At 47.8% G+C, this 26,916-nt stretch overlaps 2 protein-coding genes across 2 annotated transcripts in view; both read right to left on the bottom strand.

The window, feature by feature from the left end:
- Positions 1-481: 481 nt before the first annotated feature.
- Positions 482-20,727, bottom strand: LOC144121113 (uncharacterized). The gene is made up of 11 exons (XM_077654065.1): positions 20,623-20,727; positions 19,087-19,187; positions 18,348-18,374; positions 14,203-16,659; positions 12,739-12,870; positions 11,049-11,278; positions 9,135-9,232; positions 6,121-6,226; positions 5,710-5,889; positions 4,886-5,002; positions 482-756 (listed from the first exon to the last, which is right to left on the bottom strand). Exons 1-11 carry the CDS (start codon positions 20,637-20,639, stop codon positions 610-612), a joined length of 3,612 nt encoding a protein of 1,203 aa, XP_077510191.1. The 5' UTR covers positions 20,640-20,727; the 3' UTR covers positions 482-609.
- A 4,845-nt stretch (positions 20,728-25,572) lies between these two features.
- Positions 25,573-26,916, bottom strand: part of LOC144119654 (uncharacterized) — a 32,254-nt gene continuing 30,910 nt past the window's right edge. The window contains exon 11 of the mRNA XM_077652220.1: positions 25,573-25,987. Within this exon, the coding sequence (XP_077508346.1) occupies positions 25,796-25,987 (192 nt within the window). The 3' untranslated portion in view covers positions 25,573-25,795. The remainder of the gene's footprint in view (positions 25,988-26,916) is intronic.

Genomic DNA, 26,916 nt, shown 5'->3' with positions numbered 1-26,916 from the left:
GCAACAATACTATTTCTCTCTTGAGTAATGTCAAGCTTTTCGCAACGCTTAGAACTGGCTTCCTTGGTTTGTCTCCCTACCGCTTTAAAAAAAAAAAATACATTTCACAACTAGGACGTTGGTCACTAAGAAAAAAATGATTCCCTTACTCACTGACTCACAGCCACTTTTTTTGATGCGTGGTACGGACCTCCTCGTGTTCGGCACGTTACAGAAATAAAAGAGAAATATATCTCAGCCGAAGAACGTTGGTTGCGAGTCGATTTATTGTTTCTCGGTAAAAACATGGGCCTTTGACCGCAACTTTGAGTGAAATGAATAGTAAAGCGCGCATTGTATATAGCAAACTTCGGTGAATCCTTTGGCAAAAGACTTTTCATGTAACCGCACTGCGTCTGTTCCGGTACGATATCGACCACTTCTTTCTCACGAAGTAATAATACACTGAGCCGAACTGCGTTCTCTTCCGAATAAACAAACCTATATTGCCCATGCCTCCTATATTTACTGGGTCTCCGCGACCGCTCAGGCTGAAGTGGCAGCTTGCGAAGCGTGGACGGAAAGAAGTGGCCAGGAAGAAGGGGGAGAGGTCGGTAGGCAGGCCTCCCTCTATCGTCTCTCTCTGCTCAAGAAGGTGCGCTTGAGGAGACGAAGCCTCGGGAAGTCACCTTTCTTGCAGACGTTCTTGAAGTCGTCCAGGTCGATGTGGTCGGCCAACAGGCAGCCGACGCGGTGTCCTCGAGACAGCTTGTCAATCTGCGCACGCCCGGCAACGATTGCGGGCGCAGTGAGCTGGGCACGTGACACGTTTACGGGACGCGATGCACTCGAATATCGTTAATCCGTGAACTCGCTTAATGACAAATGCCGGTTCATTCGAAATGATGCTTGCGTCTCGTAGACATCAAGATTATTACGATGGCTCCTCTTAGTTCGAACTCCGCTTAAATCGAATCAAATTTTGGCAATTTTTGATCTCAGATTGTCGAGAGCGAGAGAGAGAAAACTTCGTTGTGCGTCCCAGATCCGGGTCGCTGGTTTAAGTGGCTGGGCGAGTGGAGTGCATAATGCGACGAAGAAAAAAAAAAGTCGCGCAGTGGCGACTTCATTGTCGCTACAGGAAAGCACGGCCCATTGTTGACATATGAGACTCACGTGCCCTCTTCTCATGAGGTACACAAAGGCACAGTCCTGCGCCTCTTGGAATAAGTTTCTCTATTCTGGAGAGGGCTTGGAGCCTTCATGCGCATGCCCATAGTGGCTCACACAGTGCTCGTAAAAACTGCACGAGTAAACTGTGCGGAATATTCAATCATCCTGGAATCAGCAAGCAAACACACACGACCGCCTTGAAGGTCGGTATTCGACTATTCATTATCATAAAGGGTAATGCACATACACAAACAAAGACGAGAAGGATACACAACAAGTGCAGTGTGTACACTTCTCAAACTTGTTTGTGTATGTGCAGTACCCTTTGTTGATAATGATTGACCGACTCGACCAAAAACGTATTTTCTTAAAATACGGCTATTCATTCACGCGGATTAGTGACGGCCAGTGGTTACAAACCTGCCGCCTGTCGTCACTGACGAATTACAATTAGGGGTGTGCCAATATTCGAAAATTTCGAATACTGAATCGAATATCATCCTGTTAGATTATTCGATCGAATAAAATAGTGTATGTTCTAATTTTTTCGAAATGAATCGAACATGTCATCAAGTTTTTGAATACTTTTCGAAAAATTGGCGCGAAGTTCGAATAAGGTCTGCTGTATTGTTCTTCCACGAATATTTCAAAAACAGGGACCATAAACTTATTGTACAATGCTACCGCGACCAGTATAAGCAGGATGGAGAGCTCAGCGCCAAGGTTCGGCGCATTCGCATGGCGGTGTTCATAATCCTCATACATAGCCTCAGAGATTAGAGACATAGTCAGGGCGCAGACAGTTTCAACAAGCCAGCCTTCCTGCGTGCCTCATACGTTGTTCTCTTATATGTGGCGCTAGTTTATAATTATTTTTCCGTTACCAATAACAGAAGGTACTTTTCCTATGCGCATAACATGACAATGTTAAAGTGAATACACTGACTTCGTGTTGCGGCCTCCCAACTGGGGATCAGTGTTACGCCTTTAGCAGATGCAGCTATAACTGCGAAAACAGCGCTTCACTGTTTGGCACAAATAGTGAATATTTGTAAAAATATTCGATTCGTATTTAATTCGGTTCTCTCACTATTCAATTCGTATCTGATTCTGCTTTTAGCTAAACTGTTCGTATTTAATTCGGTTTGGAAAAAAAGCACTATTCGCAAACCCCTAATTACAATTACCAAAAAATTACGTAAATACAAAAAAAAACATTTTTATCTTTCCTCCACAACCGAGATTTTCGGGCTCATACTGGGGGCTCCATTGAGGTCTGTGAAATTCCTGGGTGCCATTCAGTCGTTCAGTGAGTATTTTCATGCAACGCCATTGCGGTGAAGTGCCCTCCACTACCTTTCCGGGTACGGCGCCTCAGTTGGTCGCTTAGCCGTACACGATTAAATTCGCTCCAAAGAACACGAGTGACCGTTATGGTGGATACTCTAAGAAATTTCGAATCCACGAGGTTATAAGAAGAGTTTAATACAAGGAGGTCGGCTTCTCTAGAACAGCTGCACGTGGCTGTCCAGCATATATAAATTAGAGTTCTCTTTTCCTTTTTCAAAATTCGAATGATCAGTAAATGTAAGACCCCGATTGTTGCTTTAGTCTGGACATTGGTAAGTACTAGTCTTGTCGAAAAGTTTGCACTGGAATGAGTGACTAACCTTTTTCATGTTTATCTTGTTAAAGTGGGTTAATGCAGCCTCGATTCTAAGCACGCCTTGCTTATGTTATGACCGCACTACAGCAACGAAAAGAAGGTATCGAATCAAAGCAGGTTTAAACCAGGTTTAAACGTAAGCACCCTTCACAACACGTGGAAACAGAAGGTGTGCTAGAAGCGGAGCTGCTACAGTAATTCGAAGAACCCTGAGCTCCTTTTTTGTTTAGTTTTGTCTAGGTAACGTTTAATTCTACGGTGCCTCTAAGAAGACAAAAGCAAGCGCCTCCGATTCAGACAAACCGGTCGCAGGCCACTAATAGATGGGCAGGAAACATGCTGTTTCACAAATTACTAGTTCCTCAGCAAATGCGATGGCATAAAGAACATTATGCAGGTCCAATGACATTGTTGCTTTGACAATGACATCATGAAAGCATTAAGACAATAACTTACGACACTGGCTGTATAACACTGACGACCTCAATAATGACAATATATGTGAGGAAACCTTTTATAGAAACAAAGTTTTGTACTTGCAAACCCCCTTGTCATGCTCTTTGGCTTCTCTCTGTCTACGGACATATGTATGCGTACACTCCACACGCTTATACAGAGCTCGAGTGGTGACCTTCAAGTCAAGTATACATTATCGTAGGGGGTCAAGTATGATAGCATGTGTTATGGGCGCAGAAACTAGTCGCGCTCACCCAAGCAGTGCGAGTAAAAGTAGGAAAAGTACGAGAAATACAAAACAAAAACAAAGTACTGAAGAGGAAAGTATATACTTCCTTCTGAATCCAGCTTGAAAGGCATCAAAACAGACGATGCGTCTATACATAAAGCCTGCTTCAGAAAAACGCAAGGCTCACGTATCAATAGTGCAGGTAGAGCAATTGTCGACTGCACGCTAATAAAGCGTTCCATTTTTAATTTATTCAAGCTGTACTTGTTCTAATAAGAAAATTAGAGTATGTTCTGCAAGATGACGAGCCTAACTGGCGCATACTCCTGGTGACATTTCGCTGTGAACTTAAACTTCGGCATCAGAAAAAGGGAAGACAAAAAATGGAACTCGCGCAATAAACATGTCTTGGTAAAAAGCGAATGACCCATGCCTTGTCGACCAGCATAATCCTCACGAACTGGATTAACCTTTTTGTTTCTCCATTTAGTTTCAGACACGAAGGACGTATAACCCAGGACAGCACATGAAAAGCAGGCTAGACTTAGTACAGTCGGGCTCAAAAGTCTCTGGACTACATGTTCCTCAAACGAAGCCGATAGCTCTACTATCAGCCGGCGGCTGGAGATCGAAATTGCAGAGGTGAAAGTCAGAATTTTGCTCTTTCATGTCAAGTGTGGTCTCAACCGCCGGCTAGTAGTAGAGCTATCGGCTTCGTTTGAGGAACGCGTGGTCCAGATACTTTTGACCCTGACTGTACGTATGAGAGGAGAGTCAAGCGGTACGAAGTGCGGAAAAGTGCGTAAGAACAGTGGCTCCCGATTCTGAGTTTTCCTCAAGCTTGAAACGCAGGCCAGTCATTAGAAGCGCTAGGCGTAAATCCAAGTTTCCTTCTTCATTAACGCTGTGCAGTATTAGTGTTGGTTTGTAGAGTTATCCCTTCAGATTCATCGAACCATGGTAGGGGACAGAAGCAGGTATGACCTGTTCCAACCGGCTATCCGGAGCAAGTTATCTTGCCCCACGAAACAAAAGAGCGTGTTTCAATAGGCGATTTGGATCAACATCCTGAGTTCTGATTGCACCGCCACAGATTTCTTCCTCCTCCATGGATTCAGAGCGCTTCTCCGGATCGCCTACTGTAATACGTCATTAGAAAGTTTCGCAGCGTCATCTGTTGTAGTCTCGTTGCGCGGAGACCACAAACCTGCATGAAATGACGTCATCATCGCGTGACAAGAGGAGAAGGTTCACGTAACTCATTGGTCACATGACGTTTAAACTCAAGTTATATTACCTGTGAGCACCCCCTCAACTTCCAAATGAAGGCGTCACTCTCCCCCGTACGCGTGTCCGTGGACAAGTGCGAATGCGCCGGTTACCTTGATCTCCATTGACGTGTCGTCATCAAAGCCAAGCCAGGCGTTGCCCTTGTGAACGTACGTCGAAAGGCTGGCTTCGTCGAAATGCGTGTGCAGTCCTTTGTAGTTCTTGCAGAGCTGGTTGGAAGGAAAAGGGCGAGGCGAGGAATAAATATACTGAGAGTTTGTTTGCACCGCAATAACACCAGTTGCTCCGGTGTAACTCAACATCATTTCCTAAAGATTCCCTTAGCAAATAAGAAAAACTTGTCGACAAACTCTCCGCATAGTGTCCTGCCACGCAGCATCAATGGTTAAAGCACCCTACTGCTGAACACGAAACACGCCAGACCGAATCCTGGCCGCGGTGGCCGCGTTTCAAATGCAGGCAAAAGTCAAAGAAGACTGTGTGTACTTTGCGTAACCAGGGAGCGTTAAGAGTCACAGGTGGTCATCACTACCGGCAATGATCATCACCATCGTATGAGTTAATTTCACTGGATTTCAAAGGCCTTGTGGAATGACCTACATACCCCTGTTTCGGGAACCCCGTGGCCAGGGTATCGTAATAAACTTCTCAAGCTGCTCACTCTCTCTGGCCCTCGGCCGCCCCCATAACTTTTCCTGTCTCTATCGGTGTCCACCCTGACACCCTAAAAGACAGTTCAGTGCATTACAAGTCTTGTTTTTCTATGTTGTTCTCATATTTTCCTCTCTCTTAAAATGCCTTCAACTCTAATTCGTTCTCTGAAAACGACACGCCAGATTGGCGGCTACGGCAAAAGTGTGTCTTTATTCGAAGGTTCAGCATTGACTATAGGGTGAAGACAGAAATAGGAAGGCACCTCGGAATAGGAGAATCCCGTGTCCACGCTGAACGCCAGGCTCCCCACGCCGGGGCTCGAATAGTTTGCGTCCAGGGTGTAGATGTTGAACTTGTACACGGCTAACGATACGCTCAGGCAGACCTGGTTGTGGTCCGGGGACACCAGCCTCAGGCTCTCAGCCAACCTCATGGCATTCTCCTGTACGTGAAAGTAAAGTCAGCTGCTTAAGTTCAACGAGCTTCGAAAAAGCCTGAAACGTTCAGCCGTGGTGAAGCTTGAAGGCCCGCTGATTCCCCTCTTGACGCCTGAATAAGCTTCTAGTTCATGCTGGTATCATCGCATCAAGATGTCTGGAGTTAGGAAGCGTTCATGAGAGCGCAAACCCATCTCCGCCTGGGTATGTCCTGGAGCAGAGATAGAAGAACTCACCACAGAGTAGGAGCGCCGGTTGGGTGAGGCAAACGGGTTGGGAACCGAAGTGCCAATGGTGTACACCCGCTGAGGATCGTGGCGCAGGAACACCTTGTGCACAGACCTGGCAAAAGCGCAGTCGTTTTCAGATGCGTAAAATGCTGCGCGCTGCACCCGTCACCACGCTGAGACAGCTTAATCGTTAACACAGCCTCTCCATGATAAGGTGATCACCTTCTGACAATTAAGGATCACCCCGCACCCTGTCCACCTTGGCCACTGAAGAGGTGCCATCGCGGCGGGAGAACAGGGAGCAGGCGCAGGGGCGAAGAGTGAAGAGTGAAAAGAGGGAAAAGTTTGATCACCTCTGCCATGTGATCATTTCGTGCAGACTGCTGGATGTCCACTTTCCAGCAGCGTCGTGTTACGTAGGGCCTAGTCACATCCTTTTAGTTGTTCGTTCTGTGGCGCGGCGTGACTCCTCCGATGAGGGAAAAGAACGCCCAAATCGCAAAGTTTGTGTTTGGAGTGCAAATTTTTTTGTTTTTTTTTAGCTCGAGTCGAGCAGCTTGTGTCGCAGAAAATTCACAGTTACCATAACGAGTTTTGAAGATTGGTGGCTACTGTCCACTTGTTTTCCAGCATTCTCACTGTCTTTATTCTAATTACTTTAAAAAAACGAAATATAACATTTTCAGGGTACGTATATATATATATATATCATCATCATCATCAGCCTTACTACACCCACTGCAGGGCAAAGGCCTCTCCCATGTCTCTCCAATTAACCCTATAGGGTTAATTGGAGAAGGATATATATATATATATATATATATATATATATATATATATATATATATATATATATATATATATATATATATATATATATATATATATATATATATATATATATATATATATATATATATATATCGCAAGAAATGTCCTGAGATAAAGCAAATTGATCTTTATCTTTTTCTTCACATTTTTTACAGCACAGGCCGCGCCCACTTTGCCTGGTATCTTCCCTGGACTGCTTAAATTATCCCAAAGAATATAAAGCAGTGCAAGGAAACCATCAAAAAATTTTCCGAAAAAAAGCAAAAAAAAAAACAGGGCATGGGAATAGAAACGAAAACCACGAACACAGTGCAGACTTTTAATTGTTGTATTCTCGAACAAAGCCCCACTATATATAAACGCAGCAACTTACCATGAGCTTGTTTAGTTGGGAATGTGCGCTGTGTCTGAGATATTCGTGTCTTTCCCTATGTTCCTGCTTTTTAGCGCAGATCTCCTACGATTATAAGGCGCACGAACTAGCTCGCTAGAAAGTATCGCTACGCAACACGGGCAAAATTTGATATTTGTCCGCAAGAACACTATATAGCAGCGAACCATGAACTGGATGTGTTAAGATTCAAGAGCAAACCCAAAGTTAACTGCTTGTTCTCGAACTGGTCGACTTCATTATTGTGAAAAGTTCAACAAACCCGTTTCAAGAACTACACCAGATATTCGATACGACTAACGCGAATAATGCAGTAAGAGCACGGCATTACAGAGATACAATGCACGCGTACAGGCTCAAAGCGATTGAATGCATGGCTCAATGGTCAACGCCGCACACAAACCCGCCGTTTATTTTTTGTAGCAAAAGCTACATTGGCCACGAACTCGCAGTTTCGCGTTGCTCGCAGTCCCACCGTGGTCGCACCGTACCACGTGACCAACCACGTGACCAGCCATGGCGCCACCTCCTCGCCATCTGGCGTGACGTCAGAGGAGAAGCCGCGCGCCTTAGCTTTCGCTACGGATATCCTGGCATAGCCGAGCTAAGCCACTGCCAAATTTTTTTTCGTTTTTCTAACGCGCTATTAAGACAAAGCGGGACGACATAGGGCGCCCTTCTCTTGCCGATTACCGCCCGCGGAGAAGCGGCTAGCCATTAACACGTGTGACAGAGCACGAACTAAATCATTTGTGCGATTATATAAGGCTCGCTAATGGGAAATAGCAAGTCGGGAGGCGGCTGCGAATGCAAAGAAAATTCCCAACATAGCCTGCCGTGGTGCTCACAGCTCATGGCTTCACGCTTATAGGCGAGCGTGTGACGTTATACATCAACGTCAAATTATCGCGTGTATGATTACAGTTGGAAATAAATAAAGCCTCAACACGTCTCACTCACATTTCTATAATAGAACAAGTTATTCGCCCCTGTATTCAGGAATGCAATCTGCATAAGATGATCGGAGCCTGGACCTACTCCCCGCCCATCGTAAGCAGCGAACCGCCGCAGGCAGCTTCATCATTTACCCGCAATCGCAGACGTTGCGCCTACCAACATATTTATTCCTTTACCCCCTCACGGCGTTCCATTTAGTGCCCGAATAATTGTGCGATTTGGTATCATCATTCTTTTTGCCAGCACCATTATTCGAGCCATTAGATATCAATCCTTATGGTCTCCTACAGTGGAAGCTCATGCAACTACAAGAAGTTGAAACAAGAAAAAAAAATGAAGCTTTATTTGCACCGTCTCGATGAATTAATTTTGAGCTCTCCGCTGGCCATGTCATCTGCATGGTATGCCCAATAGCTTTCTTTTTCCTTTTCCTTATGCGACAATTAAAAAAAAAAGGCAGGGGGCAGGTGGAGGCTTAAGCCTAACGACTTGCAGTGCATCCTTCCGTGCACAGTGGCTAGTTAATAGTACACTGCCCTCGTAATATATTCGCTCCCGACTTTTTCCTATTTACTATTTATCGTTGCGCAAGTCTTATATTCCCACCTGGGCTTTATCTTGCCCTACACCTACAGTTGCTGTATACATATGGGTAGACGAGGTGTTGCCAGAAACAAGATTCTAAATCGCACTATTCAAGATCGTCCCATAAACTATAACGATAACAGCAAAAAAAAAACATGAAAAGAAAAAAGCATAACTGTGGTCGCAGGAATGCTATGTCCGCCAGTCACGGTTGCTTGGAAATGAAGCAAGCACCGGTGTTGAGGAATAAGCTTACCCGACAAGTTCCGCCAGGTTGGCTCGCAATAGCCCGCTTGCGGCGAAGAAGTCCATCAGGCCGACAAAGTGGTACCCTGGCAGACTGCCTTTCGTTTCCTTAAATAAAGAACACGAGCAATGTGAAGCTAGAAAGCTACGCTGGAACATGCACTTCTTAACAGTAACACTGTAGAGGCTCAGTTTAGCGCATATATCAAGTGCTGTGCAGCTAGGGTATGGTATACGGGGTTTAACGTCTCGAAGCAACTCATGGGCTATGAGGGACGTAGTAGTAGAAGCCTCCGGATTAATTTCGGCCATCTGAAGTTATTTAACATGCACTGACATCGCATAGTACACGGGCGCCTTTCGTTTCGACTCCGTCGAAACACGGCTGCCGCAGCCGAGATCGAACCCGCGTCCTCAGGTTCAGTAGCCGCTCGGAGTAACCACTGAGCCACCGCCGCGCAGCTCGGCACAGTTACAGAACATGAATCCGCGGATAGGGAGACAGAACATTTCGAATTATTTTTGTCACTTTTCTTTTGTTTTCGTTAATACATGGCAGTCCAGGGGATAGCAAGTGATCAAGCGAGCGAGTGAGTGAGTCAGTGGGTGAGCAAATAAGTGATCAAGAGAATGAGTGAATCAGGAATTGGCTGAGCAAGTCAGTGAGTGAACGAGTGAGTGAGTGGGGGGGGGGGGGGGGGGGAGTTCGCCAATATGCGGTGTAGCTCGGCTGATGACCTGACAGCCAGGAGCACCAGCGATGTTGTGTTCAGATGTCGGCATGAATAAGGGCGCACACCTAAGGAGTATTGGACTGGAAGCCTTTCCAAACGGAGTCATTTGTAGCCCTACGTTTAATTGCATGATCTATACACGTTCAGCGAGCTATAGAGTGTTTAGAGCTCGAACAGGTTTTCAGACAGCACTAGACTACAAGTAAAGCGCCCCCATGACACAGCACGACACCTGTTTAAGAACGCGTAAAGGATTTCTTTATTTATAGACCTAGCGCTCACAGCAACATGCATGTGCTGGTAAAAGTTTATGCACCTGTGAACAAAGGCGTGTCAAATTCGTGTCCGAATTCGGCATCACACCTTCTGGCCTAGCGATTGCCGGTTCTCATTGTATCCGAGCGGATTTGTAGGGAGTTGGGGGGGTCCCGGTATTTAAGTGCTAGCTTTCACTCTGCCTTCATAAAAAAAAAGTGACTATGGGGCGCTTAAGACACCTTAAGGTTGGAATGTGATATCATAAGATTACACATTTGTCGCAGCTTCTGTTGCGACTTGTGTGTGTGTGTGTGTGCGTCAATTTATTTGCAATTTCCGGTCCATCAACCGCCACAACCGAACTGCTAGCTGCAGTTGCAGGCATCCGCTATGCTCTGACCGTGCCGACATTCGCATATATAACATTTTTATGATTTTTTATTTCTACTCTCTCTCTCTCTATCTAGGTTGCTATCTAGAAACTAGATTGCTCACAACTCAGTGGGCAGGTTATGATGACGTATGACACTCTCGTGGCCTCTCTCAGCCAATCAGTGAATTTCGTGACAGCGGACATCAGCAGGGTTTTAAGGTGGAAACTCTAACGCTATCACACTAAAAGCTCCCAAACAGTTCGTCTTCCCCAAGAGCAAAGAAGGGATAGCGACGTATGAACTACAGAGTACACAGACTACCTATAGACCACTATAGACTCTCTCTATGGACTTCCGAAAGATAACTGTTTAAGGGTGAGGACTATCCTTTTGCTGTGGAACCCGCGGGATTAACTTTCTCTTCAGAAAGTTCTCTGGAGAAACTTTGTCATACAACCATCAACCACCACCGGAAAATACATTTCGGGGAAGCCGACACGCTATCGTGAAAAACCACGGAGTCAGTGCGGGAGGAAGGATGATTGTCTCCGTCCTCACCCGGAACAGCATGGCGTGCGAGCGGGCGTCGTAGTCCGTGGCCAGGCTGAGGTCGAAGGCGAGTCCCCAGAGGCCCCGGGCCTCGAGGAAAAACTTCGCCTTGGTGGCGAAGACTGCCGGCACCGGGAAGTCAGCCACCAGATTCTGCACTTGGCCCGCACTGAGCACCAGAAGGACACGAGGACCCATCCTGGTCCGGCTGGCCTTGCTCACCAATGCGCGCCACGAACCTTTCCCGAGAAGCCAAAAAAGAGGGCGTTCCGTTACTCGCGCGAAATCTAGGGACCTCCTCCCCATGGTGCGGACTATATAGGCCTGTCGCATCTTTTAGTGGCATCAAAGGTGAGATTCCAATGATGATCGTGGAAGCTGAGGACAGTAGGACTTATAGGTCACTCACCACCGCCGCATTTAGGTGGGATGGCATTTCAGGGGCTCTCCTCTACGGCACCTCCTTCTCTGTGCCTCCTTTTAATACCTCCTTCGTCCCTTCCTTCATGGTTCCGGTTCCGCTGTACGCCGAGAATGCAACAATGACAACGCATAACGGAGTACCCGAGTTAAAACCCGGCCGCGACTGCCACGCTTCTATGGAGGTGAATTGAAAAAAGGCTCCCGTGTGCTGTGCGATGTCAGAGCACGTTAAAATATCCCCGGGGGTCGAAAACTTTCCACTACGGCGCCTCTTTCTCTCTTCTTTCACTCCATTCTTCATCCTTTCCCTCACGGCATGGTTGAAGTGTGCGCTGATATATGAGCCAGTTATTGAGCAGTTTTCTTTCTTTAAAAACCAATTTTCATTTACAGCGGCCTTCCTTTCACCACAAAACGTTTGCATTTACTCTTGCAATTTCGTCGAGATGTGTCATTGTCGCAACAGCAGCCAGATACAATGGCTGTTGTGAATTCAATAAAGCCATGCATCTCCTATCGGCGCTGTGAGTGGGCTGAAAGTAAGTAACCGTCACAAGTGACCGCGGCATGACCTTGCGCACAGGTCGCGACGGTTGCTGTAAGCGGCATATCGCATGTCATCTGCTGTGTCTTTCCACAGGAGCACAAGACAGTTGAATAAAATGTCCTAGAACGCGTTCGTGTCGTTGCGTTCCCCACGATGCAAGGGTGTATCGTTCCGCTTTTCTTTCTACATGTGGACTTTTTTTTTCAAATCACAGCGCTGTGTGTTTTGGCTTAGCTTGTTAGTATATGGTTCTCAACTTCCCTTCGGTCCTCACTGAGGAAATATCAAGTCTAGTTGTTTCACTGTGGACAAGGAGAATAGGCTGAGGCCGAATTTTGACATTTCAGTTGCATGACTATCATAACAGTTTATTCTGCAAGGGAGTGGTTCAAGTCTTTCTGTGAAAAATTGTTAACAGTGAAAATACTAACCTGCGCTAATATCAACAAAAAATAACGTTGCCGCTAAAAAAGCTGCAAAATGAAGTCTGAATGAAGTGAACATCTCTCGTGCTCCTTAATTTTGAACATTTCATGCAAACATTTCATGCCTGTACGAAACAGCCACGGGCAGCTTCAATGGAATTGCACAGGCGCCCAGCGGACGGGCGTTTGCGGGAACGTATTTGAAGTCTGCGGGTGATGGGACCGCATATTTTTCAAACGGAAGTCCCACGGTGCCGCAGAGCAAGGCAGTTTCTAAGAGGTACAAAAGGTACAAAAGAGGTACCTTTGGGGGCTACTTGAAAGGACTTTCTGTTCGAGTTATACTCCACGGCGCTGTAAACGAGGAAGTAGCTGCAGAGCGCCGGTGGAAGAGGTCCCGTGTAGGCTGACCCCACGGAGCAGTAGATCTGCCCGCCTGAAACGAGAGGTGCTTCGTAAAGGCCCCGTATGGAACGCGAATCAAGTTTCGTTGACTGTGTGCAGCACAGCGAACGTAACCTAAGGCAGCATTAAAGGGGATTAAGGTTCCCGTCTTTACTCAGAGCGAAGACCCTCATCTAGCGACTAAGAATTAAGGATCGAACAAAGGCTGTCCTCTAAAAGTAAAACGTATTCATTCAATTATTAACACGATAGCGATAAGCGTTCCCCGCAGTAGCAACCCCGGCGTCGGCGGCGTTGGCGTACCGAGAAAAGCTGGTGGCCTTCCTGCCACCTAGGTCACGTGGCGTTATGACGTCATCACAACCTGTCCAGCGGATTGTGAGCAAACTGCCCACCGCGACAGGTGGCAGTTATATAACTGATTAGTAATGAAATATTGCTCGGGAACAGCAACCTGGGTCTAACAAGCCTCACCGGTGGCAGCAGCTGCCACCTGCCGGAGCAGTGGCGCATCGCTTAGCCGCTGAACCACTGCGCCAGGAATGGTATCAGGACTCCCTGTGATCTATTAACGTAAAGTATGGAATGACAAATTACACATGTATGAGTACGTGGGCAGAAACTATGTGACGGAGGAGTACTTGCGCGGGAGGGATCTCCGTGCCTGCGAAGCGATACGCAAAGAGGTGCCCAGACCGCTGAAGGGGCCCCTCTTTGAGTATCGCTTCGCACACCCCTAATAAGTGTACCACCCCCCCTCCCACCTGTTTTTTTTTTACCTTGCTCTCAGAGAAAAGGAACGTACGGCGAACAAGATTTTCCATTTCTTTCAAGATATGGCCACCAAAGAGGAAGTGTTGAAGGGTGCTCAAACGTAAGAGGAGCGGAGAATTAACTCACGCGGTATTTACAGCGATGAACACCCATGTTTGGAGCGAATACGTTGTCATTTCACATTTATTCTAGCCTATTTGAGTCAGCGATGGCAGAATATCAAGGGATGTAGAAAAATGGTTTGAGAGCCTCTCCCCGATTCGTGGTATAGCTGCACACAAAATAAAATCTTGGTCTGCATCCTTTCCCTGGCCCACTTCTCTCTTTTTTTATCATTTCTCCCCTCCAATCCAGGATTCACCTGCCAACACCGGTAGAGAATTACGGGCAACATCGCTTATGGTCTATAAAAAAACCCGATAGGGCCTGTGTATACACTGAACATACTTTGCGCGCAATATTTTGCCAATGCGCTGATTTCTTCCACTTTTTTTAAACAAAACCACGTGATGATCGCCAGCTTTCTCTTCTATTCTTCTATTTAAAGGGGGGGGGGGGGTGAGTGTTAAGAGTTGTTTGATAAGAATACCTTCACTTCTCGTGCGCACGTCCGTCACAAGTCCGGACGTTGTCTGCTCTGCATTCGGCCTTGTTTCTTCATCCAGATCTTTCGAAGACTCTTCTTCCTCGCGCCCTGCGTCGCCGCTCGTCGAATCACCGCCGTATTCCTGTACAGTGGTCGCCACTGCAAGGTCTTTCACCACGACAGCAGTAGAAGTAGCAGGAACACCGTCGCTGTCCGAAACTGTCTCAACGTCTTTGTCCGCATGAAGCGGCTTTCCAGGACCAGCCGAAGTTGAGGCCTGACCTCCGTTACTGGAGCCTTGGTAGCTCTTCTCCTTGCTCTCTAAGAAGTCGACGAATTCGTGCGCAATGCGATCTAGTTCCCGTGACAGATCGAAGAGCTCAGCTTCTCGAAAGCCTGTAGCCGCTGTAGTAGAACTGTCCAGGTTGTCTCGTTGCGAATGCGGCGTCGGTACAGCTGTCGAGAACTCCTTGTTCGCAGCCAGCGTGGTTACGTCTTCCGTTTGTGCGACCTCTTGAAAGGGTTCAGTACCGGCATCAGCGGTGTCAGTCATGCGGTACCGCCGCACACCCTTTGTCCGTACTGCAGGAGACCAAGCAACGGGGGGCTCGGAGTTTGTGGCGCTTAGTTCAAGCAGAGGTCCCTCATTAAGCTCGGTTGCAATTTTCGCCGAGTTTCCACCACTTTCAGATCGGATGCCTTTGCTATCAGACGCTACTGAACTACCTAGTTCAGTTGCTTGGTCAGTACTGGCAGCTTTTGTCCTTGCCAGGATTTCAGAGACAAATATCTTCCCGGGCGAGACATCAACGGCTTCTCCCGTCACATCGTCAGCTGTGACTTCCGGGGCGTAAGTCTGTGAATGAGGGGGTTGAGCATCTGTGTCCATTTCTCCTGCAGTGGACAGAAAAGGATGGGAAACGGAATCTCTCGCAAGTGACCGCAGTTCATCATTTGATACTGGCGAGGAACTCTCCGCGCTCAGTGAGCCTACGCTAGCGTCCGACGCATTCGTATGAACAATGTTAGGCAATGAACCTGTTTCTGAATACCCTGACCTCCTGGCGTCTGCAAGAGAGCCATTTACATTTTTGGTATTTCCTTCGTAATCTGCGGTCTTGGTTCGAGGCGTCATTTCGTCTTCGTCTTCAGTAGTAGTTGTTGGAAAGCTTTCCAAAGCTTGCCTGTCAGATATACCAGTGCGAGAGACTGCTTTACCAGACTTTTTACCAGGGAACAAAAAACTATCTATGCCTCTGAGTCTCTCTGACCGCCTTGTATTTGCCTTGATGTCCAGAACTTGAACAGTGCTATTCCTGTTTGACTGAACGACCTCAGCGCTGGAATCTGGACCGATGTCGGGAGAACGCTCTTTTCCGTCTGAGAAAGAAAATCCTGCACCACTCGCAAAGAGCCGCTGCCCTTTGGAAGCGATCCCTTTTCTTGGTAGCTCTACTGGGAACCCCGTTTCTGCGGCCGAGAGGTTAGAAGATTCCCTAACAACTTCGGAAGCGGACGGCGCTGGAATCCTTTCCTCGATCCAGTCGACGCCATCTCGAAAGATGGCGCTACCAGTTTCCACATGCGCCTTCACCAGGTCCAACGCCTCGCGTGGGTTTAGGTCGTCCCGTCCGTAAGAGGTTCCAGCTGCCACCAGTACCTGCTTCCTCCCTTGCACTCCTGAGCCACCCACCGTGACGCCACTTGAGCTGTTCTCAAGACTCCCGCTTCTCCGCGTCCCGCCACGACCGCGCGCTTCCAGAGAGGGCTTCTCGCCCACCTCTTCGTCAGCGTTGTTCTCTAAGCCTCTAGTTTTTTTCGACCGCGTTGTGCTGGTATGACTTTCTCGCAGAGGCGAAGAATAGTCGGTTTGAAAAGTTCCCTGATGAGTTCGATTCTCGTCGCTCGCAATGGCAAGATCCGTTCCAGGCGCTACCGTGGGCTCTGGCGAGTTCTTGAAGCTGCTTGCTGCTTCGTCCGAATCGCTTGTGATGCCCCGAAGTGACGAGTTCGATGCGATGCCGTCGTCGTGGTCGAAGAACGCCTTGATCTCGTCTTCGGGCGTTGTCACGCTTATCCCACGACCGTTTGCGATCGGCGTTCGGCGAAGGCGCTCTGACTTGTTAGCGACCCCAGACGTCGTGTAATCCTCGCTCCTGCCGTGGTCGACAGACTCCGTTTCGCCGTCGCCGAAGCGGTCGCTCTCGGATGTGTATTCGGCCGCAGCTGTTGTCGACGTCGCCACCGATCGGGACGTTCTCGACGCCTTCGATGCTCTTATAGAGCGCGAAGTCGTCGGGATCGTGGTCGTCGTCGAGGAAGTGCCCAGGTGGCCAACGGCCTTCTTCACCTTCTCAAGAAGGCGGCCCCACAGCTCGTCGGTGCGCTGCCGTGAAGCGTTTCCGGGCAGCTTCCAGTTCTTTAGCACGGATAGCAGTATACGCCCTCTGTGAGGATTTTCTGGAAGGTAAAACGGCAAAGTGACCCTCGCAAACGCGCAATAATTAGGTACAAGTATATTCGTCAACGATTCTTTCAGCGCCTAAAGCGACACGAAGACTCGTTTATTCATTTTCCGACATTTTATGGCAGAGCGGTAGCATGAATAGAGTTTCAGAATAATAAAAATTGGTAAGTATAATGAGGACTTTATTTCATCATTAAAACTAAACGCGGTGTAGAGGTGACAAGAGAAAAATGCAGTTGCACTGGACTGAGTTTTCATAACCTGCAATGCAAAGGCATACGGCAATAAAAAAAGCACACAGCTGCAAATAGCATGCATAAACTAAAAGCACCGCAGTGTGCGTAGATGATACATCGCATGTGTAGCTGCGTATTTCTGTTGCATAATTTCACTGTAGTGAGATTAAGCCCGAAAGATTAGGATTTTACTCGACCTATCCAGCTATACACTGAATTCCGTGCTTTACATGCACTAAATAGCAAGAATGAGCGATGAGCTGAGCCGAAATTCATAGAGGAGTGTAGAGGGGTTCCCTGCGGTGCAGCTGGTCAGAAAGAGTTCTCGAAGCTATGCGAGCCAATGAACTTCCAAGCATATGATGCTAAGAGCAAGCTGGGGCCACCTCGGTAAAGCATGATCGCCTAAGCAAGCATAAAACGAGGAGTTTTCGGGGGTGCGCCAAAGGGGCAGCATGTAAGCCATAATCATCGTCATCATCATCATCATCATCATCATCATCATCCAGGTTTGCTAGGGAAACATTTCTAACGGTGTATCGCATCGTCGTCGGGCAACTAAGCAGCGACGGCACGGGAATCAGAAGTGTTGTAGTTGGCCTCAGGGGGAGTGGCAGAAGTGCGACCATCCCGAGAGAAGAAAAGGGCACACTTTCTCTTTTTTCGATGACGTAACACTACAATCACAATGATGACAGCACTGTGACATGTAGCGCCATCTAACAGCAACCACAACAATCACACACAATGCATAACATACAAACTTTGACGTGTAACTAGTAACTCACTGCCCAAAAGGGCCACTGAGATCGATGCTTAATATAGACTTCTGGCATCGAGTGTTTATGCAGGATGCCGAATGGAGGGCCTCCTTGCAAGAGGTGGGGGTTGTGAGTTTGTTGAGATCGTCAATAACGAAGGTAAAAAGCAGAACGAAGGGGTGGGGTGGGCTAGGATTTAGAATTTCGGCAGAGTGTCAAGCTGCTTTTTGACGGCGGGGTGCTAGGAGTTCGTTACAATATAATGACTAGAGCGTGTTCGTATAGTTAGCAGCTATTGAAATCCTCCATTTTTGTTAGCTTCTCTTGATTTCCACGAGCCATTGTTTTCCTGGAGCAGCAAAGTTCATTAACGGTATCACTGCGCTGGTGCATCATGAAGTTGATGGAGATACAACGACTATGGTTAAGAATCGTCATGCCAGTTCTAAATACTGTACCGCACTGAACCATCAGTGCCGTAAAGTATTTAGATACCAAAGGAAATGGAGTTACTGTCTTGGAGCCAGAAGGAATGGCTCCTCAGTTCCCCATCATTCGTACTAGGACAAGCCCAAGACAACATACTAAACCTGTTCATCCATTCGCCGACACACAACCGTCAACAACTGAGCAGCATTTTGACTTTCACAGTTCGAATAAATAAATAACAGTAGTGGTCATTACCGTCACTTCCAAGGCCGAAGAGATCCTCTGTAATATAAAATGCGGTCGTCAGTGTGTTACAAATATATATATTGTAGATTGGCATAGCGCTGACTGCACACAACTTATGTCTTGAATCGCGTCGGGAACATTCTCTGGCCAGGGTTCCGAACAATTGTTTATTTCGTTATGTCAAACGCCCTGTATTGTGGCATACAATTTATTTTTTAATTCTTGTAGAGAACTTGTGGAAGTAGGCAGAGAGATCATCCCGCCAACTTATTTTAGTATTGTTTAGAACATAGTTTCCATAGATTACCCACGTTGACAAAAACAAAATATCCGACGCCTAGACAAGCCCCAGCCTGGTTTTGTGATAGCACAAGCAGCTTGTCGAGGCGTTTGTCGTCACTTCCGGTTTTGTGACGTCACATGACATGACATGCATGTTATGACCCCGCATCACGTGTCATGCTTAGTCATACATACGCATCGACCATGTGTGACCACGTGACCTGACACTGAGCATCGACTCAGATGTGACACCACGGACGTCACCAAACAACCCAACAAGCTCCTTATACCTCGCATAAAAAAGCACACTAGTTGGATGCAGGGCGTATTCTTTCTCATTGCCTCGGTTCTGTGTCCAGTATATCTAGATTGCACGTTTTGTTAAAATGTTACGCTTAATCGTTAAACAGCTGCATTGCGCGGCAAAATAAATGAGGTACGTAGCAGTGGTTCTAAGCATACTCACTTGTTCTGCTTGTGTTGGAGAAAATTCCCAGAGCCAAAATTACTGAAGCGGTTAGAAAAGCCACAACACAAAGCAACAGCGAGACTTTTCCGCGTCCGGACCTGGAAATATAGGCAGGATGAAAAGAAATCATGGGCGTTACGTCGGAGGCAATAAAGCCTTAATTTTCGTGCACGCACTAAAAGCTGCACCACTGTGATTCGCTAGCGAACACAGCCAGTAGCTTCTTTCTGCTGTTCCTTCCAACCGAATTGTGCGTTTCCTCTCGGTTTTCCTTATTAGCACACCTTTAACACCTTCAAAACCTTCACCCCCTTGCTTCAAAGGAAAAGACCACGTGAAAGCGGCAAACAAGGCGTCCTTTTCTCTACACCCTTGCAAAGCATATTAACAAACTTTAATCAGAAGTTTTACTATAAAACTTGTTTCACCCATCATATATTCAGCAGTACGCCACAAGTCTTTACAAACCGGCCAGCTAACTACCGCTTGTCAAAGCGTTGGCTTGCGAAGTAGAAACGGAATATAATTGTTTTCAGAACCGTTATAGTGTAAATGCATTGGTATACGAGTGGACATTGGAAATCGCCCGCTAACCACCACATATGCGGCGTTTAGAGCAAGGCGGTAGATTTCGTGAGGCGTTTATGATAAAAGGAAAGCCGTGGGACATGTCTCAGTCACGGTGGACATCACAACAATTCTACCTATGTTGGGTATGTTCGCGAGCTTCTGTCTCCATTCATTTTTTTTTCTTTGCTACAGACGTCACTATCTTATGATCTACTCCTGACGTCATGCGATCGTATGGTGACGTCACTCAGGAATATCGTGCCATGGACGACGGCAGACAGCGGACGGCAGCTTTCGTGCTAATGGGAGGTGTAATGCTTTCGCATTAAAACTGTCAGATATGATGCAGGTAACGGTGGCATCAAAAGATAAAAGACATATACCCTTCTTAGAACGACACAATGCCGCTTTTCCCCTTTGCAGAAACATGCACACGCAATTCCGTCTCCGCTGATGCTGATGGCAACGAGCAGCCGGCACACGCAGCTCCAACCTCTGGCGGATACAGTGCACCCCCCCCCCCTTTCCCCGCACATGAGCACGATTGCTTCGCCCAGCCTCTCCCTGACCACACGAACACGCCGCTCCCATACCTGCATGGACGAGGTCCACTAATGTCACGTGATCGCTCAAGACCCATTCTTGGGTGCATTCAGATACCAGCCCACACATTTTGGCCGGCAGATGAATAGTAGAGTTTATATGAAGGCAAGAAATGGCGGCGCGACGACGACTACATACAGCACAGTTCCGCCACATTTGTACACACGTGTCCACTGCGCGTGCTGTGGCAGAGTCGAGCGGTTCACAGCAACCCCAAATTATCGAGTGCAATTCCTAGAGCGCCAGGCACACCATATTACTTCGCATCGAAAACAGAGCCATCAAGGAATGTAGACAGTGTGCAGTGCTCTTATCCGGCCGTATACTACGCCACGTGCTTGCATATTGGCCCTCACTTACTTGCTGTTCTTGGGCATTCTTGAAATTTTATGCAGCAGCTGCTTGAAAAGAAAAGTAGGCGTACCGGGCCTCCGCAGCTACGAATGCGGGCCGAACGGCTCTTGTTTACCGGTGAATAGAAGGAAAGATGATGACGATGATGGTCACGCAATATTCTACCAGTCGTCTTCGTCTTTGTGGCACTCTTTTTGATGGTTTCACTTGGTGCCTCTTAATTTTATCACGACGGTAGTGTGTGTTATTTTTTTCTAGTCTGGCTAACTATAATATTCATAAGATGCATCGACCCTACCAAACTGCTGAGCAGATAACCTCATCGTCTTTTATTTTTCTACTCAAAATAGGCAGCGAACCACCTTTGTGCTAGAATGTGAAAGAAGAAGCGTACAAGCTGCCGACGTACTGTCCGTATGATACGGATGGTATGGTCCTGCTTGGATTTGCACCAAACCCTGGCCAATCCCCGACCGTGGGTATGCGCCATTGCTTCTGAGGCAACAACAACAACTGTCCGGATGCTATTGCTCAGGATCACATGGATCATGCGAGCAAAGATTCTGCTTTTGGGGAAACTTCTGCTAAAGCGTCATCATCATCATCTGTTTTGAAAGGGACTGGAGTCGAGCATCTACCACTCTGCACAGTGACAGATGTTGCTCGCGTGGCACAGACCCAGTTAAACAAATCCTTATTAGCCGGCGGTGTGCGGCCAATTTTTCGATTACAACATATTTGACACTAGAGGGACTTCGATGTCATCAAGAACACGAAGCCCACAGGCAAACGGTTTAACAATGCGACCATGCCCCGCTAACAGAAACTAAGCTGCACATGGAACCAGCGCTGCAGAGCACACCATCAGAGGCCCGCGTGCAGCGAGGAGGTTGGAGAATGGGGGAACTACAGTTTACCACGTTGAATCGGTGCGTAACTCTTGGGCCTCGTTTCAAATAGACGAATTTGGCGCGAAATGAAAAGTGGGGTTCGTTGGAGGTTCGTTATGCATCATAGTAGGAAATTTTGCTTCGTAAAAACGAGATATCAAGAGTTTTCATGGGAGCTTCCAAGATGAATCGCTATTCCTTCGTTATGTCCAACATATCGTTACAAACCATTTTGTTATAGCGAGGTTCGACTGTACATAGGCGAGGACGTATGTAAAGGTCATTAAAGAAGGCGCCACCGTTGCAGGATATCGAAACCGAAAACTGCCGCGAGCGTTCAAACCTCCTGGTCAGTCCAGGTTGAGCCAGGAAGTCGGCGGTCCCGAGATTTCGCCCTAATGTCACGTGATTGAGGCGGCACTGGTATACACCACATAGGCAGTGCCTTGTTGCGCATTGGACCATATATGACCTTGGTTTGGAGGATCTCACGAAGTCCAGTGGTGAGGAAAGGGTTCGGTTGGCCCTTCCTAACCCGAGCGTCGCCATATTGCCCTCTGGACTTCTCGATGCTCCATGGCTCTGCCAAGCGCCCCCTCAGCCCGCCTTTCTGTTTGCGTGGCTTCTGTTTTCATCGGCGCAGGAAGAGTGGAAATGGTAGCACTGTCCAGGAGTAATATGGCAGCGGTCAGGTTGGTCAGCTCGTCCAGATCATTCCAATCTATAGGCGCCGCCATATTGCCCTCTGGACCACTTTGTGCATCTGGCGCTAAGTGAGGAGCCTATATAGCCTATCTCGTCATTTAGAGTAGACATAAACATGAAATACTTCGCAACAAAGGCGTCGCGTTTTCTGGGGCGGGCCATGGATGTCGTAGGTGTCCGCACTCGAGTACCGGTCAGATCATTTGGCTGCCGAACGTTCCGCAGCTTCGGAAACACCGCCCTACGCCACTTTTCTTCGCTGGAAAAAGCACTCGGCTTCCTTCGTCGCTATTTGATCTCAACTTGGCGCCGCGTTCAGAGGCTTATTTTTTTACTGTTGGTCAGCGGACTCCGTGACTCAACACTCTCGCTACATAGCCCTTGCATGTCTGTAGCGGCCTTAGCAGTCATTCGGGCCGCAGTACGAACGAATGAACGATGTAAGTTGAATCCCGGGGGCAGAAGACGCGTTTCGATGCAGGTGAGACGCAAAAAGAAAATTGTCTATTTTTTTTTAAAAAGAAGTGGCTCAGTAACTGTCTCACTTCTTGGTGGAATGCTGTTGCCGCAGCAGGGATTCACTCCCTTGACTTTGGGTTCAACAGTTGAAAGGCATGCGAGGGTAGAAGCACCTTTCTGTATGCTATGTCCTATTCAGCATCAAAGCCTTTTCACATGTTCACGCATATTCTTCAGCTACTGATGATAATCTTTATTAAGCTCAGTGCCCGTCTCTCGGGCTATAAGGCTCGACATTGAGACCACTACGGTTCTGAAGCGGCTGAGGGCCTCAGTCCTTGACAAGTTTAGAGTGAGCAACAGTTCATCGTGTGGTAAACAATAATGCATGCATTCCATGTTTTACACGTTCGAACTTGGTGTAGCAGAAGGTGTAGAAGAGTGTGAATAAAGCGGTCTCGGCGGACGTGGATAGCCTGTTTTCTATCAGAGACCACGGACTGTTCCTCGCTGCATGTGAATTTGTCAGACGATGTAGCGCTGTATTATTTAAGGAGAGTAGTGACCGCAGTGCCGAAAGTTCTTATCTGAGAAACGGCGACACAGAGCCACGAATGAGGCATAGAACGATTGAAGCCTGGAGTATAGGTAGGAGGTGCGCGCAATAGCATCTACTCTTTATTTTTGCTGAAAGAAGGAAAAGGCACATAGATAAAGCTGTACCTGCACAGTGGTCGGCTGTTCGCAAACGCAAGAGGACAGAAGAGCCGTTTTTTTTTTGTCGCTGTTATTCACGTGAGGAAACATCCAAGCTTGTTATGTCTAAAAGAAAGGTAGCAGCCCCTAACATTTCCGCTTTCGTGAATACCTTTGTCATCCGTGTAAATCGCCGAAGCGTTGAGCGACCGTGGTGCCAAAAAGAAAGAGAGCGAGAGAGAAAGGCGATCTCGATAATAACAGAACCACCAGCAAACTTTGTCCGTGTCGCCAATTACACCATAGCTGCATGAAGACCACGCCCCAAAACATCTTCGGGCGCGAGTGCGATATGCGAATCTAATGTTCGAAAAACGTCCAAAGCTGTCGTCGGCTGTTGTTGCGTGGCGCCCAAGCGTTTATAGCTTCAAGGACAGACACCACACCGCGCTGTCGGCTGAAAAGAATGTGACCTTCGCAATAAAAGAAGCAACTTTATAGTTGCACAGGATTTACCGAGACGCGAGGCAATGTAAAATGAAACAAGGCGGGTTGATAGGCTCTAACGGTTGAAAAATGGGAATCTGCCGTTATCAGCTGGAGTGTATACGCCAACGGCAGACAAAAGGAAAATACCTGTAGTGAACTGTGGACAAGTACATTGCTCACGACCGCCGAAACACCTCGATAGCGCCAGTTCCTCTAAACACCGCGTATCGAGAGCGCCTTATCTACAGCAGGGCACCTCTGCGTGCCCTTTGCTGTGGGCTTCGTGCAAACCAACACGCTGTTCAGCACCCTGTGTAGTGCGGATTGCCGTAACATGTCGCGCCATCTGGCATTATGCAAGCGCGAACATCCAAACACGGATCGGCAAATTCCCCTCCAGCCAATGGCGTCAGCCGATTTTCATGACGTCATGGTTTATCCCCTTGTACATGCTAGAGTGAAAACACAAGGGGTGACAGATAAAAGGGAATTAACTACGGCTTGATCAGATTAACCGCGGCGTTAATCCGCGTCCGCGCTCCAGGCCCGCGCACGGCGCTTGTGTCGCCACTACAGTTAGGATCTGCGTCTGCCATTTGGGACGGCTAAGAAGCTTTGCTGTGTAGCGCACGGTGTTGCAGTCACACCAGAAAAGACTGAGTGTATTAAGGGCTTGTTCATTCTGCACGAACATGTTTGGTTAATGCAGCCCTTTAGGCGAGAAGTGTTTTGTATTAACAGTTCGGCATTTTCACGCTGGCTGCACGTATTGCCCATTTGTCAGAATGGTTGTCACCTTACACGAAGCCTGAAGGAGCAAAGATTGTTTGCGTTTGCTCTAGTCAATATGATACGAAATACTGGAAGCGGTGACAGTGACGCGAAACAGGAATGAGTGACTGGTCTTGGGACCGAAAAGCCAACAGTAGCGCCTGCGCTCGTTCTTCTGAAGCAGGCATTTCCCGTTGCGACTACTTCGGACCTTATAGGCCACTTAGCACGCCTGCCGAAAGGAACTCCAGTCAGCGTACAAGGCAGCTTCCTCTGCTACGCAGTAGCACATATGCTTTATAAAGCACGAGGCAAGCGGACGACGTTGTACTTGACAGGTTTACTGCGATGTAGGTGCAGTAAGGATTCCATACCTCCTTCATTGAGTCCTGCGCAATCTTCTATTGTAATTTCGCGCTCCCCTTTTTGGGCATATCGCCCGCTGTAAAGAAAAAGAACGGCTGTGCAACAGGGCCCTGTCTCTCTTTGGGGCGAGACGCGGGGACGTGTAAACACCAGCAAACAGTGTAATCTTTACCGGCTGAACGCACGGTAGTACACGCCTATGGCGGAAGCAGCGAACCGGAAGATGATCAGAGTCCAGGAAGCTAAGTGTAGAGACTGTCGACGCTCTGAGCGTCAGTGCCTTCATGTGCATTCGCTTTGATTGGTTTCAGAGCGCACGCTGAGACGTAAAGATGTTGGGAGAGAAGGTTGAGTCTTTGAATCTAGGTTAAGCTTTGACCGCTTGATTAGTGATTAGAACCGCTTACTGCAGTCACGATGGACGCAATACAAAGGTTGATGTTAGAAAGTCACGTGCCGAAGAACACCAGCGTGCTGTTTTTGAAGCATTATTAGCGTGGTTTTGCCAGGAACACGTGACACCCTATGTTTTTAAGGAGAAGGAACACATGTTTACATATCTCCTTTCTTGTGATTCCTTGTCGACGTTGCACATTCAGAGCTTAGTTCGCTATTGATTGAAAGGATCATGTACTTTATACATCGGCTTTAAGTCAGATAGCCTGCACATGTTGCATATTATTCTTCCTTTTTGGGGGATGTGCCAGCTCTGTGACTATACCAGAGGGGGCGCTGTCAAAGGCGCGGAAAGCAACCGCCGAGTTGTTTAATGGTTGGCTCCGCAAAGAGGCCGCCCGCACGCCCTAGACGATCTCTGCAAACGCCGTCGTGGCACTGGCTGCGAGGTGCGTCGTGTGCTTGAGGGCCTCGGCGAGCATCCCTCTCAGCGAGGAGACGAGGGGGAAGGGGCGATCGCACACCCCCAGAGAGTCGTCCCTCTGCACGTCTTCCACGTACACGCAATCCGGAGCGTACTCGACCAGCAGCTCGGGAATCTGCGCATCGAACGAGACACAGCGGTTGGGACTTTGTCGGAAACTGCCGATCCTCTTCAGCCAAGAACTATCACAATCCAGAAAAGAAAGATACTTTCAGTTCTTTTAGATTTCTGCAAGAAACGCGCAGAGATATTCCGCACAGACACAAAAAAAAAATTTCTACCACCCAGGATGATTAATTATGGAACGTCAGTCACGTCCTCCTATGTACACTACACCAATACGCCTATATGAGAGTAAGAAGAGAGTAAGCCGCCCTCTAGCTCACTCCTTTTTGCAAGAGGGAGTGCGCTAGAAGACAGCGTACTCCCTTTTTACTCCCTTCTGTTTATACTGTGCGTGTCGCACTTCAAGGGCACACAAGACACGGTTAAACCGGCTCTTAACTCGGAGAAAAGTAGATCGCGAAGCAGGAGCGCAGCTTCAGGCTCCTCGCCCCGAGCTCTCAGGGTCATTTTTTCGCTTCGTGGTGAAGACTACTTCTCTCGAGCTTTTTTTTTTTTTGAAAGTGAAATTTATTGCCCCAGGGCATCAATGATGTGTGAAGGTGTGATGAATGATCTAAATGAATGGAAAAAGGTTAGCTGATTTGATAAAGTCCAGTAGAGAACGATGGTACGGTCCCTGTGTCCAGGCATTGTATGAAGAAGGGTTGCTTGGTGAAAGACCTGCTACTATCAGGTGCCGGATCCTTGTAGGCTTGAGAGCTGGGCAGTCCCACAGTAAGTGATGAATGTCGGCCTCAATGTCCTCGTGTTTACATATCGGACACCCTGGCCGAGGAAACAATTCTCGGTACTGGGGCCACTTCCGAGCGATGGCTGGTGTGAGGGCAATCCCGACCCGGATCCTCCTAAGCGCAACCTCCTCTGCACGGGTAAGACCGCGGGGGAGGGTTACCGCACACGGAGGGATGAGAGCACGTG

Source organism: Amblyomma americanum, chromosome 2 (assembly GCF_052857255.1).
Source record: "Amblyomma americanum isolate KBUSLIRL-KWMA chromosome 2, ASM5285725v1, whole genome shotgun sequence".
Classification (NCBI taxonomy): domain Eukaryota; kingdom Metazoa; phylum Arthropoda; class Arachnida; order Ixodida; family Ixodidae; genus Amblyomma; species Amblyomma americanum.
Note: the sequence above shows the minus strand (reverse complement) of the source record. Positions and strands in the feature narration are given on the sequence as shown.

Bases quoted from the DNA above. Each gene is read 5' to 3' on its own strand.
- LOC144121113 (XM_077654065.1), bottom strand. The intron at 12,871-14,202 runs GTATTCTTATCA...CTCTCGTTTCAG, and splicing joins CGTGCGCACGAGAAGTGAAG to GCGGGCAGATCTACTGCTCC. The intron at 5,003-5,709 runs GTGCCTTCCTAT...CCTTCCAACCAG, and splicing joins CGGGATTCTCCTATTCCGAG to CTCTGCAAGAACTACAAAGG.